General features: G+C 39.2%; 1 protein-coding gene across 1 annotated transcript in view; it reads left to right on the forward strand.

The window, feature by feature from the left end:
• The first annotated feature begins 1,693 nt into the window (after nucleotides 1-1,693).
• The window catches only part of NR1H4 (nuclear receptor subfamily 1 group H member 4), a 40,894-nt gene continuing 19,358 nt past the window's right edge, over nucleotides 1,694-23,229 (forward strand). Inside the window, exons 1-3 of the mRNA XM_075152047.1 lie at nucleotides 1,694-1,795; nucleotides 7,753-7,892; nucleotides 17,348-17,710. Coding sequence (XP_075008148.1) covers nucleotides 7,808-7,892; nucleotides 17,348-17,710 — 448 coding nt within the window. The 5' untranslated portion in view covers nucleotides 1,694-1,795; nucleotides 7,753-7,807. The remainder of the gene's footprint in view (nucleotides 1,796-7,752; nucleotides 7,893-17,347; nucleotides 17,711-23,229) is intronic.

The raw sequence follows: 23,229 nt of genomic DNA on the forward strand, positions 1-23,229 counted from the left end.
ATGATGACCAAAGAGAGAGGGGTTTTTTTGGCAAATGTTTTCTAGGCACCACTGGAGTGGACATTTACTGGGAAGTGTCAGATGGGATGTTGGCATGTTTGGAGTTGTGGAGACCACTTGTCTCCTGTGCGTAAGGTTGTTTAGGAAGAATTCTCTTATTTGAAATACTTTGTCAATTTTGCTAAACACGAATTTCTAAAACAGAAATCTCATCGTTTACAGTAGTGATGCCTCTCAGAGAGTCAGAAATGAGGACTGAGCGAACCTTAGTCTTAAATGTACTTATGTGGCCAGTGCCTGCTGGAATGAACTGTAGGCATAAATCCCTGAAAACAGTACCCCTTTGGGAGTGCTAGTGTCCAGTGACAGCCTTATGGCATCATTCTCCCATTGATCTTTTCAGAAACCTGTCATACCACGTGTGTACCGGCTGAGTTTGCAAGAGACAGAACACATGAGAAAGACCCTTTATTAATTACATTTTAAAGAGAAAGATAGAGAGTTTCAGTTTCCTTGATATAAGCTTGATGATGAATATACCTTTTTAAATTATTTTTTTCTCTTAAACGGGGGCAAAGTGAGGGAATTTTACTCTTGGTAACTTCAGGGCCAGCAGCTGTCACCTTTCTCCTAGAGAGGACTGTGTTTGCTGCTCGATGCCTCTCTTTTCTGGAGTAGGAGGTACAGCTTGTGTCTCTGTGTATTCACTCTTGATCAGACAGTGCAAATATGTAGAGAAGGACGGGGAGCATATACCATGTGGCAGACCTGAACTCACTTACCACGAGTGATGCTGCCAGCTGTCCCCTCTGGCTCAAATTTGCCTCAATGCCACTGCCAGATCACTGGATATGTTTAGCAATGCAAAACAGGGAATTATTGCCCTTGCTGTGTAGGCGGGATGTTGAAACAGAACAGCCTGGATTCGCTCCACTTCACTTTAAATACCTCTACTAGGTAAGTGGGGATGTAATTGTTCAAGGTCCCTTTTCTGTCATAAGCAAGAGCTCAGCATTTTTGGATGCAGTGCAGCCCACCCAGGATGTGATTCAGCATCTACAGGTACCAGTTGCTTCCCCTTGTGGACAAAAGGTACATGAGTCTACTAGGTTTAAAGTTAAGGGCCTCAGTTTCATGCCTAAAGCTTTATGGGATGAGCCCAAATCAAAATGATGCAGTTTGTTAGAGAGTGTGGCAGATCCAGGAACTGAAATTTAATGACCCCAAATCTCTGCGATGTTGTAATTTATAGCCCATTCTGCTTGTGGGGAACTCAGTCTAATGCTCAGTTCCCCTAAATAGAGTAAAGAATAACAGAAACACTTAGAAGTCAAGTATATGTCTTGGAATGACATCTGGGCTCCTTGGGTGGGAAAGACAAGGAGGCTGAGTGTGTCATAAAAATGTACATGTGCAAGAAAAGTGTTATAATCAGCAACAAGGTACTATCACCCCACTTTTTGAGCCAACTGCCCCCCCCCACACCCAGCCAGAGCATTAATAAGCATCTCAAGTTCCTGTGCTGATGGACAAGCTGGGATTCACAACATTTTAATACAGACTGTGTTTGGAGAGTTTTGCAAAGAAAGAATTGTTAATGAGTAATCCTTGTCCATTAGGGCACTGAGCCAATGAGCCCAAGCTTTGATTCATTGTGTTATCACTACAGGCTTCTGCTAAACCTAAACCAAACCAAAACAAAACAAAAATGTTCCTGTGTGAGAATCGTTAGGATACTGAACTGAGCGCAGAACTGTCTTACATCCTGCCATCTGCAGCCTTCCAGAAAAGAACAGTAAGTAATAATTCCTTAAACAAATAGCTCTTGCTGTTATGGAGTATAAAAGCAGTTTTCTCACCCAAATTATTTAATGGATGTTAATGGATTTTTGACCAGAAAAAAAAAGGATTTTTTAAGCTAGTATTTTATTGAAGAATAATATAAGGAGAATTTAGTCTATAAAACTGGTGCAACAGCAGGAATTCCTCTTGGGGAAAAAATGGTAAGGTCATGAAAAATAATGACAGCGTTGGAATTTGTCTTTAGAAAGCTGGCTTCTGTGTCTGTGTGTCACCGGAAAAGAAAGCATAACTTCGATACTGAGTCTTTTTTGCAATAACACTAGCTAGTTAATTACGTGCATCAGCTTTAAAATGGTACTGGTTTGTTAATTTTTTATCATTTTAGGAACAGAAAATGTTTTAAATGTGATTAATGGGAGAACAGAGGACAATCCAGAGCAGAACAGTTATATTTGTTTTATGAAATTTCTTTGTTTGATGGTTTTGTGTGCAGATTCCAGCTGCATCTTACGAAGTCCAAGACTTTAGCACTTATTTCACATAACTAGCACAAGCAAAAGGGCGTTTCGCATTTCAAGTGATTACTGTTTGAATCCATGGCCAGTTTTTAAGAAAATGTCAGTTTATTCTGAGTGTTCCTGCTAGCCATTTATCTTCAGAAAACTATAATCACGGTGGAACACATTTGGCTTTTGTTATTTTTATTGCTATTGCTTGTGTTAGAGAGAACCTAGAGATCCCAAACTAGATTGGAATCCTCCTAGGCTAGATGGGAGTCCAAAAACAGTTTAAGAAAGGAGGGTTTGCAGTTTTATCAGGTGAGACAGGAAAAAGATGCTGGAGAAAGGAAGGCACAGAGAAATGGTGTTCAGCAGGTCATCCCAGGGACAGTCAGAAGCTGGGCCCACTCTTTGAATTTACTTGCCTACCTACAGAAATGCCATTGAGACTTTTGGTAGAGTTCTCAGTTCTACTTGTGACTGACTTACTTAAAGATATATATTTTCATTTCAGAGTAAGCTGTAAGAATATCCTGTATTTTTCCCGTGTCTCTCTGCTCCTCTGATTTTAAATATCATATTAAAAAAATCTAACCAGTAAATTTCAAATAAACACAGTAACACCAGTCCTGCCTCTCGCTTCCTAATGCTTTCACGTCTCTTTGATAGATTTTAAAACAAACAAGCAAGCAAATAAAAAAGCCTCTCAAATAAGCGAGGCACTGCATTAAGTATTCTACAAAAAGGCTATGAGGCCAGATCAAAAGCTTGTGAACTAGATGGGAATCTTCCCATTGATGTTAACAGTGTTTGGATCAGGCCATAGATTAATGATGTTACTGAAATTTGTCTTTGAGCAATTGGCAGCCAGATGTGTAAAGAATAGGACAATATCAGAAGACAGGAGGAGGGAAATGTACCTCACTTTGTTTCACAATTTGTGAAAAAATTTGCCAGTGCTTTGATATATTTTCCTCTACTGAGTAACTGAAATAGATTCAATCATTCTTCTTCTGAAGGTAAAATGCAATTAGACTATTATGGAGATTTCCTGATGATCAAATGTATTTTTACTTTACCTGAAAATATGAGGCTATGATGCTTTTGTCTTTCAGTGAGCCCAGTGGATTTTAACTTTAATTATTTCATTAAGAGGCTTGGTTTTGCTTACGCAGAAGCCAAGGAAAGCTTTACTATTGACCATTGTAGGGTCAGAGGTAGTCCGCTGATAAGAGTCCACAATAAATCTGAAACTTACACCCACACACGTGTGCATATGTGTATACATATATATTTGTTTACGCCCATGAACGTATATTCCATAAGAAAGCTAAATAAACATGCATGCACATACATATGGTGAAAGAATGTCATGTATATGACAATATATATCTCAATTTTCTCAGTTAAACACAGAATACATAAACATGCATTGATTGACTGTTCTGAAGTATGCTAAGGGATACATGTAATAAAATTATATGTAATTCAGAGCTCTTAATATGCAATTAATAAAAATACTCTCAAGCAATTGGACATAGATTTTACTTTATACATACTGATCTCTGTTTTTCTTTGCTGTATAATTTTGACCTATGAAAATCTTCTAAAAGGTGGTGGAGTAAATAGTTTTTTAAAAAAGTTAACTAAAATAATTCTTTGGGGAAAAAAAACAACTTTTTAACTTTTCCGTGCCTCTTAACTTCTCTTGAACGGCTTTTATTTTGGAGAGCAATATTGATTTCCTGTGCACCTATTGCCTTTATTTCAGCTTTTACCTGATCTGATGCACCTTTTTTGTTACACCTCAGGATGGAATATCAATTAAGTTGGCTAAGATATTCCAGATTCATCTTGGTAGAAGTAGCTAAAAGATGCACTTCATGTAAGGAAGGAAGCACGAGGTAGAAATACCTATGAATGTTTAGTCATACCAAATATGCCTGTGAGTATCAAGAAGCATTCCACTATTATGTCGTTTTGGTGAATAAAGAAATCTGAATTAAGAGAGTGGTTATTGATCCCAGTTCATGTAGATGAACTGATTCTGGAAGCTGAGATGACATAGCTTTATGCCACCAGCCTCTATCTTTGGAAAGAATACTTCTGCCGAAAGGTTCTGTGCATAGGTGCTGCAGGTGGCAACCTCTGTCACCTGGCCGTGTTGCTAGCAGTTGGGGTGCCTCTGTGTGTCTGCTGGGTGGGACTATCCCACTGGCCAGAGCAATGCCTCTGGAGTTGCTCCATGGGAGTTGCAGCCAGCTGGGACAGAGTTGTTTAGCTGCAGCAACAGCCTAGGAGGATTAGGCTGAGAAGAGACTAATGACAGGCTGTGTGTTGTGGAACCGGCTCTTTGAAAGCGGAGTCCACCCCTGGGTCTGTGATGCTTTGTGACACCAACTTATGGTGACCTACACTATTTCCCAGAACTGAACAATGATGTGTGGAATAAGTGGTGCTTAAACGATCTATGTTGTGTACCTGGTGTAGGTCTGAAAGCTGGAAATCGGTAGCTGCTGCTTTTGAATATTGGTGAAATGAATTGGATAAATGTAATATATGATAGATGGCTCACAGCAGGCTGGATTCAAGGGCGAATCAAAGCAAAATGTCAATCAGTATTTAATGAAGAATTTGGTGTTCAGGCAAATTTACAGTAGCAATGCTACATGTAATGGAAAATATATTTCCAGCCTTTTTAATGGTGCTCATGTCTTGTGCCTTGGAGAAATCCCCAGAAGATAGGCTTAATTTCTGCTATGAAATCCAGTAAATGGTCTACATCAGCTGAATATATTAAAGAAAATGAAGTATTAAAAAAAAGGTGGGAACTGTAAAATCACCATGAACATTTGACTCGAACTGAATCCATCCAGATCAAAATTAATGTGGCAGGAGGGGTAGAGTTACAAAATCTGTAACATTCTAGCATACTGAGAGGTTGTGACAAATATATCCTCAAGTTTCTTACTATAAACAAGGCAGTATTAATGGCACCAGGTTGTTTTTTTGTGTGTGTTTATGTAAAGAATAATAGATTCTAAGTAGTCTATCTTGAAGTCAGAGTGATGTTATCTAATGACATGTTAAAAAATGGAATAGTCTCAAAGGAACAAGAAATAAGTTTATAGACATTTCAAAGAGACTGTAAAAACACCAACACTATATTAGGGTTTAAAAACATAGCTTGCTTGCTTTCTCCTTACTTGCAGCACAGACTAGACAGATGCAGGATATATACCTTACAAGCTATTGGAGCTATGCATTGAAAGTCTGACTGTATACTGACAGTCTGACAAAATACTTTGGAACGGATATCTTCTGGGACTCTATTTAAAATACCCTGATATAACATACAAAATTCCCGAAGAAGATAAGTTCTAGGCTCCGTATGTACATATAGAAATTCACAATCCCAAAGCTGACATGTTAGCACTTGCAGTGTTAGCTCGTCATATAGGGTCCGAGAAGGAAACATGAGAAATACCAGTAGTGATGGAACGTAATCTTCAAGTCTGACTGCAGGGAGAGCTAATCATGCAAGCAACTGCACGGGTTGCATGCCCGTGGGCTGTAAGAAAGCTATTGAAGCCCTTGCACGTGAGGAGAGGGTGGAGATGGCCTCTCTTCTCTGGTCTTGAGCCAGAAAATCCAGAGAAACATTCAGGAGCCTTCTGAAGATGCCTCATTTTGACATTTCTCTGACTGACCATTAAAAGGGTCCTGATTGTGCTGCTCTCTTCTCCCATGGCAGAACCCTTGTAACAGGCTGTAAGAGGAACCCCCTCCCAAGGGTCTGTCATGGGCAGTTCATGAGAAAACTGTCTTGCAATTCCTGACAGCCCTTTGCAGCCGTGTGGGCAGCCCCACCGCTTGGGCAGCAGATACCTTCCCCAGCAAATGTGGTGGCGAGGCAGTAAAATGGTTGGAAGTAGACGTGGGCCTAGTGGGGTGGCTGGACTGGTTGCCAACCCCCATCCCAAGATACGTGGAGTGTTTTGCTGTTGCAAAACTGTGTTTCTGTGCTAGATTGGAGACTTTGTGTTTACATGTTATTTGCCACAAGAACCCTATCTGGTCTGTGACACAAGTAGCTTTTGACATTCCTGAGTAAACTGTTTAAATTATCTGTCGGCAGACATTTAAAATGCATCTGTCTAATTAGAGAGCCTTTGTTTATGTTAAGAAAGAACTTAATGAATCATTACGGACAAATTTGAGTATAATTACACAGTGTGTTTGCTGCTCTCAGAAGCTACTTCCCAGTCTGCTCAGTACTGGGGCCTCCTGCTGCCTTCACGTTTTTGTCAGATGACTTCACTTCTGCCCAGGAAACATGCTGAGTCCTCACTGGGAAGCAGACTGGGCTATAACTCTCAAACGCCTTCAGCAAGTGGAAACGTAGTCCCAGGGACAGTCCCATGGGAATAACACTGAATAAATATTTAAGACTGTAAACCAAAGCAAAACAGGTTTCTGTCATCTTTATGCAGAATCCTCTTGGTGTCTGCATAAACCCTTGAGACATTTCCTTGTTGGAGCTGTATGTTCTCCTGTTGCTGATGGTCCTGCCCCAAATGCAATCTTGAGGTGCCCCATTGCACCCACATGAGTCAGACGTGGGCAAGGGAGCCTCTTGCATGCCCTCCTCCTGGATGAGGTGCTGCTCTAGCTATAGCCTCTACTCAAGTAGGAGGCAATGGCAGGTTTCTTGCCTCTTATTTAATAGCCTAGCGGTCAGAGTGGGAAGGAGAAGACCTGGGTACAGTGCCACTGTCAACCTCAGGAGATGAAAGTTGCTCTATCTGACCTGCCAGAAAAGTATGCTAGTGAGCGGGCACAAGCATCTCCCAACCTCCCCAAGCAAGAGTTGTACGGCTGCTTGAGACCACAAAGGGAGCGGGCGGGTGAGCCTGGTTATTTGACCAAGGCTTTGCTTTTTGTGTTTGCCACCATTTTTCTTGTTCAGACAGTAATTGCTGAAGGCAAGATAAAGAGCCAGTTGCTAGAAATTAAACTCAAGTTTCCTGGCTTAGAGTCTTCTGACCTAACCATAAACTTGCACTTTTTCAGTAAATGAAAACAATGAAATGATGAAAGGGTGATGAAAAAATAATGCAAACAATTGGTATTCCCTGCAAGGGGGGCTGGGCAGCGTGCCCTCGGCAGGTCAGGCCAGTGCTTCAGTCTGTGAATATTTGAATAAGGTTGAGCATAAACTGCCATTAGCTTTAAAGGAACAGGAGAAGGATGGCAAATAAAATATACCACAGTAAGGAAAAAACAAACCAGATGCAGCATTTTATTTAAAGGCTAAATTAGGTATTGTAACTTCAAGCCAACGTTTGTTACAGTAAATATTGAAACAACCTCCTGAATCCTGCCTTACAATAGTTACACAAAAATGAGTTATCTTGTTTAAATACTCTTTTTGCTTTCTATCTTTCAGGGTCTCCTTTCAACCTATTTCTTAGTTAGCATATTCCTCCTGAACTGAAGATTAAATGGGATCTGAAATGAATTTAATAGGACATCACCAGCTAGCCACTGCTGATGGATTTTCTCTTGCTGAAGGTCCTCATTTGTTTGGTAAGTCACCAAATTAGGTTAAAATAGCAAGCTATCCTTTACTCAGAAGCCTAGAAGAAAATGGACTGAAGTCTCAAGTCGAGGACGTGTGGTTGACATATGCCAACCTTCTTGAATCTTCAATACCTATGGAAGGAATAACAAATAACGGATCTGTGCTGTTAATGTAATCCTGCATCACTATTGCTCTCATCACTGCTAATAGCAGAGCTTGTAGGTTGTTTTTATAACACTATTCTAATACCTGAAATCATTCAGCAAAGACAGACCTTTGTATGTAGGCTGGATGTTATCTTCACATGAGTCATTAAAATCAAGCTGAGCAGATATATTTTCAGTTAATTTGTAATAAAATTATACTGCAATGTGTTTGCATTGCCATATTATGCAAATTTATGAAAGTAATTTCACCTAAATTAAAACCATTGTCCTATTGAGACCGTTAAAAACTTATGTATTAACATCAATGCACAAGAAAATTTATAATGCAGGCTGGAAAATTCTCCTTGCTCCAGTTGCACTGAATTTTTCAAGGCTTAGCATGGGTTTATTAATGAATGAAGAATTCTTGGTCAATATTTTATAAGCATGGAGAAGCTGTCTTCTGTTATATGTACTGCTAATAAAAAAAAAAGAGAATAATACATTTTTTAGCCTTTCTTTTGGCAGCAGAGAGGGGCCCTTCTTTAAGTAACATGATACATTCTGGGCCTCACACACAATACAGACCCCCACAGAAAGCTGCAACACTTCAGAAGTTTCCAGTCCAAATAAGACCAGAATTCTGCCTTTTTGAGTGCTGGAAAAATTGAAAACATTTCAGTTTCATCTATCTGAAACAAGAATTGTGGCTCGGGCATGGAAGGACTCTGACACGTGGAGCCACTCCTGCTGCAGAGCTCTTAGAAGTCGGGAGCATCTCTCCAAATCAGACCACTTCCAGTGTCCTGGCTCCATACAGCTAAACTAAAGCACTATCACTAATGATAAGCAAAACCCATTGCATTACTGTGTGTTACTGTTTTTTTTTTCCCCAAATGTGTTGGGTTTTGGTGGGAGAAATATTTTTGCAGTTGTTAAAAATGTATATGTAAATAGCTAAAACACTTCCTTGTTACCTGTTAATTCCAATGTCAGGCCATGATATACAAAGAGGATGATGTTCAAATCTGGGGTGCCAAATTTTATATCCAGTCATCCCTTTAAAAGTTCTGCATATAATTGAACTCCTTCAGATTTTTGTCAAGAAGATTTTCCCCCTGATGTCTACTTTTTCACTAATTATTTCATTAATTTTAAAGAGTAATGATCAGGTAGCCTCAAAATACAAGGAAGCGTGTTAATGTAAAATACTTTCCCTCCACACTGAAACCTTACTCAGAAATTGTGAGGTCTTCAGAAGAGGGATTGTGTCTCCCATTATAGGTATTCACAGCTTAGCACAATGGAGACTTAATTCAAACTGACGTTTCTGTAACAGAAAGAAATAATGTATTAAGGGGTTGAATCAGGGGATCCCATCAGGAAGGAGACTTAGCACTCCTGCTGTGTTTCACTTAAGCTGACTTCTGTTTTGTATGGCTACTTGATCCTGTTTTGTGGGATGTCACTCACATCTCAGAAGTGAATTCTTTACAAATTCGATGTCTTTTGCTTTTATAGCTGGAAAAAAACATCAGAAATAATATGCAACTGAGTCCACAGAGAAAGTAACTTACTGTGAAAATATGACTCCATCTCTTCAAGATGCTTGTAGGAAATGGTTTTGCCTCTCGATATTATATTTGTAAACTACTTGCATTTTTTTGACATTCAGTTTTGGCAGGTAGAGACTTGTGAACCCAAGGAAACAGGAAGAAAGCTTTTCTTTTAAATGACCCTTAGAATATACATTTCTCCCAGGACTTCTCACACCTTACAGCTCTGATGTAATACAAGTGAGAAACTGCTGGCTTACAAACATCAGCCTTTACACAAAACAGTCTCCTTTTTCAAAGATGCATACTCACATTCTGTAAAAAACTTTGGAAATATTATCTTTTCATTATGCTTCACTCAGTCTAAGGGGAGAGTGTTCTCAGAGCTTCAAAAATAAATCTAAGTGCATCTCCAAACATTATCACCAGGTCCAGGTCTCTTAAAAGAAATGTTGCCAATCGTGAGTTGCTTGTGCTGTGAGCCTCATCACCATGGTAATTCCAGGGCACTTCTATGTATTCATCCTCAAGATTTCTAGTTGCAGCCGGTTTCAGAAGAGCTTAAAGGAAAAAAAAGGTTTTCTGCCTTTCAATAGTTGGAAATTGTATGTTGCTATTTTAACAGTATATGTCTAAGGTAAAGTATCTCTTTATGTCTTTGGAGATAGTGTGTTTTAACTGTAGTTTTTCACTTCTGTAGTTATGAGTCCCTGGAAAAAGGGGCTCAAAATGCAAATGAAGAAGGATCTTTAACCTAGCAGAAGTCAGCATCCTTCCCTTCCACTCTGTCTTCCTGGAAAACTGCTACTATTTTTCTACCTCACTACTCAGGTGATTTAGAAACCTAGATCTCTTTATAGAAATCCTAGCTCTCTTTACAGAAAACATCTTTTTTTTTTTTTTTTTTTTACGAAGTGGCCAAAACCAGATATGTAAAATGCATCCTCTATAGCATCTGCATGCAAGATCAACTTTTTATTCCTTGCAGCTCTGGTTTTGCCAGTGAGGAAAAGGGACTCTTGATGACAAGACATCCCAGAGGTGCATGGGTCTCCATGGGACCTGTCCTGTTAAGATATGTCTCTTCCTCAGTGAAACCCTGTTTTTATTTCACAAGCCCCATTGAATTGAACCAGGCCAGCTCTGTGAAGACTGGTCCAATTTCATATCCTGCACTAAAAGAAAGTGACACGCTTACCAATCTGCATTTTTGAACGCCTGTAATTTAGGACTGAAATCCTGATCTCCTTTAAAACCTCTGGGAGCTTTGTAGTTCACTTTAGAGCCATGAATTTGTCTTGTGGGACCTTCCACCATGATAGACATAGACTGATCTGAGCTCCTCTGCTTTGCTCCAAATTGGCTGGACACAAGCTGTGACCCAGGAGACGCTGAGGTGCATTAGCAGAGCACTGTGCTGAAGCTGACAAGCCTTGCTCTAAGGCAATAAGGCAATTCAGCTGGGACAGCAAGACTGTTGCAAAAAGGTATTTGATAACATCTTTCAATTGCCTTTGAAAGTTTTTCATTTTAGGGCCAATACATGTGTTAAATACCCATATCTCCGTTTTCTTATTTCTTCCAATGGTTATCATTTGCTCTTTTTTACAAGGGACTGAACTAATTTTCAGACACCAAAAATGTCTCCTTCGTATTTTAAATGTGGAGGATAAGCTTATATATTTGCATGGCATCTGAAATATATATACAGCATTTGACTCAAACTGTCATTTATATGATAAGTAAGTAGCAGGCCTATAAAGTAATAGCCCCATTCTATTTTCTGTGAAAGCACCTTATATAGGAGTTATTAATATGCAAGATATTAAGTGTGAAACTTCAGCTATCAGAGATGGAATTATTTCTAAGAACCTGGAAAGATAAGTCAGTACTACTACATGTTTAATTTGAATAAAGACCTATTTTAAGTATTTTTTGATGGCCTGTGTGTTTTCTTGTAATGTGACATCAAAATATAACAAGACAAGAAATGTCACCTTCATTGTATATGTCCCTAGCTGAGAAAAGTTTTTTGGGGTGAATGAGCACTCTTAAAAGCTGTATTGAAATGGACAAGAAAGAACAAACAAAAATGAAACCTAACAAAGGGGAAAAGAATGCAATACATCTAAACTTGTCTTAAATATTTGACAATGTAAGAACAAAAAAAATGCCATTGAAAATTGATGTAGGCACAGAACAGTGCCTAAGATGAATTTAAAAGGCTGACTCCTTTCAGATAAATTTGTATTTGTTCTGGTTATTCTTTGTTTTTTTTTAAAAAAAAAGGTAGTAGGATCAAGTGTCCAAACTGATTAAACAGCTTCAAGATCATAAGATATGTTGAATAACTACTTGTCTTTAGCACCACCTGGCAGGTGATGCAACATCTGGCTTCATCTCTGCAGAGAAGATAATTAGGCCTGTAAAAGACCCCCAAATCAAAAGGAAACAAACCAACACAAATTAAAACAGAAAATTGTGTATGTATAATGATTATGAAAAGAGCCACACCAAAAAGAGTGGCAATCTGAGAAAAAAATTTAACAACAAGGAATGCAGATGAACGGGGCTCTGAGGGTGAAGGTTGCACCACCAAGCAAGGCAAAACCAAAACGCATTTGTGCGAAGCTTTCTTTTGTGCATGTGTGAGTCATTTGTGGATCTCAGCCTGGAAAGGAGACTGTTTCATGAAATAAGGGGAATCTTACAGTCTGGGGTTTGATTCTCTGCCTATTTACTTCCAGGTGTGATCCTCAGACATACTTCTGGTCACAAATCTGATGTTGGGTTTTAGTGGGCTCATCCACAGTGCTAAACGAAAAAGGCTGAAGACTGAAAGAGGCACAGCACCCTTGACTGTCCATCTTGACACTACCCAACTCTTATCTTGCTCTGGATTTGTTTTGGATTGCTTTAGTAGGTGCCTTTAAGACATGGGCTTACTGGAGGGACTGTTCCCAAAAAGGCAGCATGGACAAGACTGCAGTAGGCTTGGCTCCTTTTACTCTACACTGTCCTCTAACACAGAGGGGTTGTACCTTCATACCTTAGCTGCCATCAAACCAAGGCGTGCCACGCAATATTCTGACTTCATGCTGTCCCAGTACTGCTGTGGTGGCATCCAACACAGCCCTCTCAATGTTACAGATGCTTTGAACTGAAATGACATCTGTTAAACAATAATGTCTGAGAGCCACAGGGAAGCTACGCGGGCCCAGAAGAGTAAGGTCAGCAACAAAGGCTACGCAGTGTGGATGCATCCTGCCCACTCTAGAGGGAGTTAGAGTTACCCCTAAGCTACACAGATGAGAACTGATCTTTGACGTTTGGCCTTGGGGCGAGGACCTCTCTCTGGCACTATTCTGTCTTGTCACACAGATGTGTCCAGTACGGCCTGAGCACTTTGGCCTTCTTTTGAGAATATAACATTTTTGTGCTTAAAAAACATCTGTTAATCCAGTCAGCTAAAACCTACTTCCTGTGATATTGAAGTGGTTAATTTACTGCACAGAATCACCTGACATTACTATATATTTATCGATAAAAAATCTGTTCTAAATAAACCACAACGAATACAAAATTACAATGGCTAGGCTACTTGGAGGCATTCCCTTGAATGGTAACCAAATTTTATCCAGGTAAATCCACACTGGGAATGGACATTGCTATTGTTTCAGACATTTACAAACAAGTTTCTCTGTAATTAAGTTAATCAGTAAACTATATAACCTCTGGCCTGTGTCACTCCTTTGCTAGTCTTAAAGAAAGTTCTCACAGTAAAGAAGTCAACAGGATACGGACAAAGCAGAGTTAAGAAGTTTTATTTATACATAGTCTTGAGGGGAAAAGAAGAAAAAGAGAGGGAAAGGAGGACTGAGGACCTTAAGGAGAGTATTTTTCTTCAAGAAATGGTCAGACCAAAGACAGCCTAAGGTAGGATATTGTTGTGTTCTTGCTTGGACATGTTTGTCATCTGATCTTGTATTCTTCCTTGAAACTGTAGGATGCTAGAAGGTTGTTTAAGCCAAATAATCTTTAAAGAGCTACAAATAATTTGTTTAGAGTTCAGAATTTCAGTAATGGTTATGTTATGATTTCCAAATTACTTAATGCTGAATCTTGTTCTTACATCTTTAAGTTCCTTCATGAATATCCTACAGAGAGCCGGAGGTTCATATTTTAAACCTGCCTAGAATTCTTTTCCCTTTAATTAGCTTTATATACTGGAACAGTAAGTTTTACATTGAAATGTAAATTTCTGTAATATTCTGAAAAAAACATGTTATTCTTCAATCTGCACGTAACCTCAGTATAATTCTGCAAATCGAAAACACTTTCTCTAGCTCCTACAAAGACAATTCCCTTTCACTTCGACAAGTGGTTAAGCCTACGTCAAATATTTTTTCAAGTCTTATGTAAAATATTTTGTGTAAAATTTAAAGGAACAAAAGCAAAACTCTCCAATGAATTTCAGTTGCAAGTGATATTGTGGAAAAATATTTGTAAAATGATGACCATATCCATGTGAAGGTTTCACTTTGACATTGGCAAGCTTTCCAGAGTTCTGTAAAATTTTTTTCATTGAAAAACATTTATTTGCAAAACATAATCTAAAAGATCTACAGCTATAAGTAACATCATATTTGTGTGCACTTAAGCAGTCTTTCTTTAAAGATGTAAAAGGTATGCTCCCAAAAGAAAAAACAGAGAAATGTTTCAAAATAGTTAAGGCCACACAAACATAAAATATTGCTGTATTCCAGTGAGCTCCTTTCTGATTTCACTTTCACTGCTTTATACTACTGCAACCTCCAGCGATTTCAGTGGGCTGGCTCATGCCTTACAGCGACGGGAGACCAGCCCATCTCAGACTTCTGCAAATATCTGGATAAAAGCATTTGTACATTCTGGTTGGCAAGATAAGATTAGTTTTCTGTTGCGATAAGAAACTATTTGTTCTAGACTCACATGTACTTTGCAAAGCATAATTCCAAAAAATCAGTGTGGCTTTCAAATACCATGCAGGACAGAGCAGTGCACCGTATGCCTCTGGAAGCAGAACCCCTTCAGCTTTTGTTGGAAGCCTCGTGCACGCAGGGGGCTGGGGAACACAGCTCAGATCACGCTTTTTGGATCAGGTCATAGAAATACTTTGTCCCGGTAATTTCAAGGCATCCAGTTTCATCCTCATCATTTGTTTCAATTTTTTAAGATAATATTTCAGAGCAAAAGGACATTTCAACTAAAAAAAAAGAAGAGTTTCATTTTGAAATAATCTTTATGGAACACCTTCACAGTTTTAAACAATTGTTTTTAGGAATGATTTTAGATCACTAATGCTTTGGAGCAGACCATTTCTTGCAATGTTTAATTGTAGACTCATTGACAATTTTGTGGGGAAAAAAAAAAATCTGACAACTGTTTTTGATCTGCTCTGGGTAGAGAATGGTGTCTCTCAGAGTCAGCCCACATTGGCTGATTTCTAAGGATGAAATACAAATACCCACCAAGCCCTTCAAACAGGTCTACTTAAAAAAAAAAAGAAAAAAAAAAACTTTAAGCTGAAGTGGGAAAACCTACATAGTTACAACCTAATTATCTTTTAAAATCACTCTGATCTCCGTAACTGTAGTATCCGAGCACTTCCCAGAGTAATAGCTGTAAGCCTGTTTTACATAAAACAAAACCATGTTCTCTCAGTCTCTCTCGACCCTGCCTGTTCTCCCTTTCCCTTCCGTTGCTCTGCGCGTGGACTCAATTCAGCCAAATTGTATAATGTGTGCCTGACACAGAAGGAAAAAAAAGGAAATACAGGCTGGTTGGGTTTTTTTTTCCCCGTATTTAACTTTACACATTAAGACTCAGATCTTTTTGTTTGCTCCAGAAGCAGAGTAGATATTGTTAATGATTGTGAAGATTTTTCTAAACATGTCCGTAACCCAAATGGATCTACAGTGGTTTCAATAAACACCCAATATTGTCGCAGCATGTGCTGCAGTTCTTTAGCAGTCCTGAGTTTTTTAACAAGCCCTGAGATTATTTTTTTGCTGTGAAAGGAGTGTTGCCTTCTCTTATTGCCCTTTCAGAGGCCCAAGGAGTTCAGGAGGCTGGTATAGAACTTTTGTGGAATTTCCTGTGGATGGCATAAAGTTAAAAATCAACAGTTTTTTCCTTTTCATTTTGGGATCATCCCACTTTCCTTTAACAAACTTAATCAACTAAGTAATTACTAACTAGCAAATGACAGCTTAGGTCTCCATGGTGAACAGATTCCTTTCCAAAGAGAGACTGAATGATTTGTATAATGATTGCGTATCTCACATTAACATCAGTTTTTGTACCTGAAGTACCTTGACCAGTCTTAATGAGCAGCAGTCTCAACAAATGGTAAATATAATTAAAGAAAGACCACCCACTCATTAAACCTATACCGAACAATAAAGGTCAGCATCAAATCATTGCTGTCCTCACCCTTTACATGTTTTGTCAGCGCTGCAGCTGGCAGGTATCAGTGACAGTTTGCATTTGATGCACGAAGCTGTAACTTCACCTCCAGGCTCCTCTGTAGAGTCCCCAGGTGCCTGTATTTTGTCTCAGGTCTCCGTACGTCTATGCTGTTTATTTAAAGAGCATAAACTTGGGTTTGGGGAGTGCCTTCTGCTGTTCTGCTTCTAGTGTAGTACTCGGGGGCCCTGACCTCTTCTGGAGCAACTAAATGCAACCATAATTAAACTAATTGTTAATAATAAATGGCACCATTATTCTCATTTGGTTTTGTGTCACATTTTTCCAGACATACATCTTGCTGCTTATTCTTGAACTGGGACCTCAACATTTGCTATTGTCAAAGATGTGCTGCGGACAATATGGCAATCACATAAATCCAAAACACTTGTATGGCTTCTGCAGCACGGTAAAGTAGGAAGGGCAGAAGGCTGCAGAGCAAGAGCGTGAGACCTTGAAAGTGAAAAAGTAGGTGAAATGAAAAGGTTAGTTTCTGGCACTAATTGAAGTGAGACAAGGGAGAGGGAAGAATCCCATACTACAGCTCTGAGTGTCACAGGCTTGCAGGGGCTGGGGACCAGGCTGCGGAGGCTGGCTGGGTGGCCATTGGAGGCTGGATGGCGAGAAGGTTGCATTTCACCGCTTACGTTAGGAATATCTTCCCTGCTCCTTCATGGTAACCTCACTTTCCCCTTTCAGGCTCTTTTAAAAGGTTTACTTCATGTTCTTGGTCTTCTAATTAAGCCTCACTCTTGTTGTCTTTTCCCAGTGCAGTTTTTCCCTATCACGACATATTCATTCAGCATTAAACAGCAATTAACACGATGTTTGAGTCTTGATCTAACTTTCACCAATGCTATAGGATTTTTGGCTTTTGTTTGGATTTCTTTTATTCTGCTGTGAGACCTAATTCAGGTTGCTAGCTTCTCTGTGGTGTAGATTGCTCTTTCTTGTAAACTGAACATTTATACGATTAGCTGCATGGTATCTTTCAAGTTTTTTTTTATGTAAGTGCCAAGTGCCGGACATTTCCACCAATAATAAGGGAGTGGCTGAGAATGGCTAAGTTACTTTTAAAGTATCTTGCAATGTATTTGCGTAGCACCAGGACCACAGCAAATCTGAGCTCAGATAATGCAATCTTTATGATTATGCCTTGGTTTTGAGACGGATGTCTGGAAGTGGAAGCTTCTCTGATAACTGCAGTTTCATAGTAGTAATAGAAATTGGTTTTGCATTATTATTTTCCAGGTGTCCTTTCAGAGCCAATGAGTTCTCCAGTGCAAGAGGCAGATGTGTCACCTTACACACAGTACAACAGTGTGCCATTTCCCCAAGTTCAGCCTCAGATTTCATCGCCGCCTTATTACTCCAACCTCGGCTTCTACCCTCCGCAGCATGAGGAATGGTATTCCCCTGGGATGTACGAGCTCAGGAGAATACCCTCAGAGACCTTTTTCACAAGGGAGACAGAGATAATGGATATCCCTGCAGCCAAAAAGCCTAGACTGGGTCACTCCACGGGACGAGTGAAAGGAGAAGAGCTCTGTGTGGTCTGCGGTGACAAAGCCTCTGGGTACCACTACAACGCTCTCACTTGTGAAGGATGCAAAGGTAGGGTGAAATCAATTACAGAATACAATTCAGCTAATAAGCACAGCAGTTTCTGAATTTTTTTTTCTTTCTTGTTAATTTTATCTGAGTCATTCATCATTTTAGGGATTTAAGTTTGGATCTGGTGTATACTATTCTGTATTTTCCCCAAGACAGATTGGCAGTGTCTTCCATTGTCTTCCATCGTCCTGTGAATGTAGAGCACAGTTGGCCAACCTATGGCTCTTAAGCCACCCTTAGCTCTTGGTAAACTGAGGAACAGCTTCCATGTGGGGGCCTGGCAGCCTGGCTCTGCTGTCTTGGCAGCTGTTGATGCTGATCTCTGGCTGTGGAAGGAACCAAGCCCATGGAGGCCCCTGGGAGTTCAGTGCTAGGCTGCCCTAGAAATCAGCTGCGAACCCAGCCCAAATGCCTCCGGTAGTGCCCATGGAAAGGAAGGGAAAGCTGTCAGCTCCCACCTGCAGACTGTTCCCAGAGATTTTCTTTCCCTCAGCTCCCAAAGGATATGGTGGGTGTCTTCAGGTTTGTGAAATGAATGGATTTCTAATTCTAGACTTGCTTCTAGGGATAGCCCCTCTTCCTAGGGAGGGAGCTGCTTCAGGAAACAGGTGGTATCTGTAGGATAAATATCTTGCTTCTCAGGAAAACAGTATTCACAAGTTGGTGTCAGGATAAAAGGAAAATCATTGCCATTATTAGAAACATGATTGCCAGATATTTTAGCAGAGAGGGACAAAAAGGTTATGCTGATGGAATAATTATTACACCTAAAGACGGTTACTCTGTCACAGGGCTGAGATACATTATAGAAAGAAAAATAATGCCCCAGTTTTTCATTCTATTCTGTGAATAAATATTTCATTATCATTTCTGTTCTACGGATAAAGGCTAAAGCATGGACATTACTGAAGCACTAAAATATCTTAATGTGGAGCTCACTGTCACTGAGAGTGGACTTTGAACTAATTTGGGGGTTTTGCTTTATCATCTATTACGAATTCATTTCTGAGGGCTCAACAGACCACACTGGTCAACCACTCTAAACATGAATACAGTCAAGGGTCATATAGTTTATCTCAATAATTCCAATAAATAAGAGATTCATTTCTTTCTGCTGTCCGTGTGAATACTATCAAACTGAAAAAATATTAATTAACTCGTATGAATGTTGTCATTATAAACCAGATTAAAATAAATTTTAATGTGAAGATTCCAAGTAATGATATATTTACTCTGTTAGTAAGCTGTTCCTACTGTTTATTAACTTCATTATTAAACGTCTTAGTAATTTTTCAAAGACTTATGCAATTATATAAAAAATTACAAACTATGGAATTTGTAAAGAATGTTTCTAGCACAGAGGTTAAAACCACCAGGTAAATACTCAGACTAAAACCCACAGTGAAAGGAAATATGTGTTCATCTCTCTGCTGATTCACTTTGAATCACTCTATGTAACCATAATTTTACTGGTTTACTGGGATTAAGTATTTTATGTTTTCACTCTGTTTCACGACTGCAACATCAATTACAAAGAACAGTACCCTTGATCAAACATAGTAAAAGTTGATTTAAAGATAATGCATTGTGTCTCTACAATAAACTTTAGAGGTGATTAAAGTACCAGCTGATTCAGTAAAAAGATGTGCTGAGGATAGCAATTCTGTTTGACAAGGTGAAGAGGATACTATGTTTTCTAGACTTCTGATAATTCTTGTGTATATCTGTGGAATTTTTCACATGGGTATACATTACCTTCAAAGCATGGTGGCCAAAATTGGGCTTGGTACTTCAATTGTGCTCTTATCAGTGCAGTAGAAGAACTACCTCACGTGTCTCACATCCAAGTATGAGATTAGCCCTTCTTTTTGGCAACAAGACTGTTAATTCATCCTCAATATGTGTCCAAAATAATATGCAGATCCCTTTCTGCAGGACTAGTCTCACCTTGCAGCACCCCTGCCCCACTGATGCCGTGGACATTCTTATTCAAAGGGGGAGGCTTTGTGCATTTTTTTAAGGGATTCAATCCTCTATGATGAATATGTTAATTTATTTTTTCGTTTCTTTGTTGGGTAATGCACTCAGCAACACCCTCCATTCTTTTTGCTTTTCTTTCTTGGGCAGAAGGAACAAATATTAAGATCTTATTTATCGTCCCTTATGAGAATATTAATCTAAAGACATGGGCAGGAGTATACACTTCTATATTTTTTTTAATACATTATGATCCATTAACAAATAAGTATGAACTATTTTATTAATATTTTACATATTATGCAAAAGCAGATTAAACAGAACATTTGCTCTCATACAACATTTGCTTGTGGTACTATAAAAAAAAAGAAATGGCTTCCTTGAGGTTTCTCTCACCTCCAATATATCACTCAAGAAAATGCTGCCTTGATTAACAATAATAGCATCACAATTGTGGTCCATAAAGGATGAGGCAGTTCACAGGCATTGCTATAGTATAGTGACCAATATACAGTGCTTTAAAGCCTGTTGCTGTAGATGTCATTTCTGAGACAACCTTTGCAGAAAGACACCAAAGATTTTTGGAATAGCCTTAGTCTGTATAGTGATACTGTGTTTTAAGGGCCATCTTCAGGTGTTGCAGAACAAGTGGGACATAGTATCGCGCTTGTTCAATAAAGCCACAGAATAAGTCCTGCTGAGAGAAAAGCCAGTTGTGAACTCCCTCTGCACAGGCTGGCGGTATGAGTTTTTGCAATCCTCAAACCAGTCCTGATAATGCTTGATATCAAGTCAAGCCAGACTGAAAATATTTCCTGCAAAGAAGGGTCCCGCTTTAATCTTCTCCTCGCACTAACACCCACCACGTGGGCATGGGAGGAAAGAACGCTGTAGCATGCCCTGACAGAGCGGAGCAGGTGCTTTGCTAGCAATTGTGAACTGCAAAAACTTTTAAATTGAAAAACCCAAAGCAGCTGGCCATCAGGATGGCAAACGGAGATATTTGCAGAGCTTTCATCTACACTTTTAACAGCTGTCCTCCTTCAACGTTTATAATTTGCCTAAGAAAAAATCAGCATCAGTAGCATTGGATCAGCTCTAGCCATAATTAATCATATTCATGACTAGCTAAGAGAACAAAGGAAATTCAACATTTCCAGCCAACATAGCTTTTTGTAATTTGGCAAGATCAGATAAAAGTTAGACTGTGCCAGAAAAACCTTCAGCTTTTGGGGCTGCCCTGTCATTAGTTTAACAGATGCCATTTCTGATTTACCTCTGAATTTTTGTAAAACTCCTCCTATTATAGAAGGTCAAACATAAAATATTTCAGGCATTTATGTTCATTTTGAATTATTAGTGAATAATATTATTCACTATTAGTGAATAGAAATTCCATTCATACCAAAAAGCTAATTTCAAAATTAATTATGAAGAAGTCTGTTCAAGAAGACAATGATTCAAGAGTCACTTCATGATAAAATTGAAGCGAGTGTAGGGTTAAAACTACTTTTTGCCAAAAGATATTTCACTTTTCACTTCACATCATTCACTTTTTGAAAAACTTTGTTTTCAAGAAAATATTTGACTGCTTGAATCCTATTGGCTCCTATCTTTTTGCATCCCTAGTTTTGCCTTCGTCTTTCACATTCTTACATACTTCTAAAAAATTCATTTACTAAAGCTCTTTTTCTTTGCTCTTCCATGAAAAAGCACTCTTGTGGACAAGTGAGTGACAAAGTCATCAATCAGACTTAGAATGTCATAAATATTTGTGCAGAACTTTTCAACACTTACTACTAATTAAGGTGTCATGAATTACAGGATTTAAATTTAACAAATAAAATTTATAAATGATGTAAAGCAGATGCAGTTGCCTTTAACTGACACTGAGAACCTACAGCTTAAATCCAGGCCTTTTTCTCCCTTCCCTGACCAGTAAATGGTAATGTATTAAACACCACGTGAATGATGAATAAAAATAATGCCTGGGGCTGCTGGAGGTTCTAAGCAATCTGCATTTCAAAAGAGACTGATGCCAGTCAAGTTTATTTATCTGAAAAGAAGCCAGTAAAACAGACAGCATGGAAGAGATTTCAAGCAGGAAATACAGCAGATTCAGAGAAATGCCCGATTTTTTGTGACCAGATAGTGGAATTGTTTTACTGGTAGCTACACACTGGTGCTTGGAAGAGATTGTGCAATTATAAAAACATGGGCCAAAGTTGGGAAATTAGTCATCTGACAACGGCAAAATCATCACATCATCTGTTTTCTCGCCTAGATTCAGCGGGATGGTATCTTAGCTCAATGCATTCTGAAAACACACAGACAAATCCTGCAATGGACAACAATTCAGATTCACATCTGAATTTTCCCCACGATTTGAGTATGGGAGACTGGGTCTTATCTGGTGCCTCTCTTTTAGAGCATCAAAGTGCCAGGTTGGAAAACAATGGTGTTTTTATTGTGCCAGCCAGTGGCAATGAGAAAACAAAAGGTTTGTGAATAGCTCTGGTTAATGTAAATTTACGCAGAGCTCTAGTTTGAAGTACACTATAAATCAGTGATGTGCCAGCAGAAGCTCCCAGGAGTCTATTTCAGAAGTCTGCCCTCAGATGGGAAGGAGAACTGAGCTTCTCTCCTATGCCAGAGAGAGTTCATTCCCTCTGTAGTTGATGCTAAATAGTCTCTGCCATATGAAGGACAATGTAAAGAGATTGCAATGACGCAGTGAGTCACATTAAAAATTCAGGAAACATTCAAGTCATGATTGGCAGCAAAGACTGTTGTTTTGTGATGACTTTTTTATTCAATTACATTTCATATCTTGAGCACTCCACATTTTGCCCACAGTGCCACTCTCAGAGGTGTGATAGGCAGCAGCCAAATAGGAGACTGAGGAAAGGTCCTCTCGATTTCTTGGATCAGTTGCCGTTTGCAGTTACCACTGTGCAATTTTGGAGCAAATCCAGTGACGATACCAGTAGAACAGCCTGCGCAAGTGAAATTAGGTGACTGCTTAACCCATCAGGTGGACAATATTTAGTGAATGAGGCTGGACTATCCTACAAACAGGGGAGGAGGCTCATGTACAATAGGCAGATATGATGCAGCTTCCTTATTAAACTTGGAGGTGGGCAAGCAGACCAGTACGTGGAGCTTCTGCAGCTCCCAGGAGCTGAGGGAATGGTGATGAGTTACTCAACTCTCTTTCTGCGAATCCTGTACCTCAAGAGACTTAACAGAATCATATTTTTTTCACTGGCTATTTTTATGGTATCAGCCTACCAGCTCTCGTGCTGGTGCTCAACTTGCTCCTGGCAGGTTTCAGATATGGGTCTGAATTTTCCCAACATTCACTTTGGGCTAATGTCTAATGTTTGGGCATGTGATTTATCATGGTGATTTATTAAATTATATTACTTTGATACTATTCTCAGTACAAATATCAAGAATATAGTCATCCAGGCACTGAAAGACACTCGCAGTGCAGCAGAAGATGTGTCATTCAGAAAACCCAGTGGAGATGGAGGTGCTCT

Source organism: Calonectris borealis, chromosome 1 (genome assembly GCF_964195595.1).
Source record: "Calonectris borealis chromosome 1, bCalBor7.hap1.2, whole genome shotgun sequence".
In the NCBI taxonomy this organism is placed as follows: domain Eukaryota; kingdom Metazoa; phylum Chordata; class Aves; order Procellariiformes; family Procellariidae; genus Calonectris; species Calonectris borealis.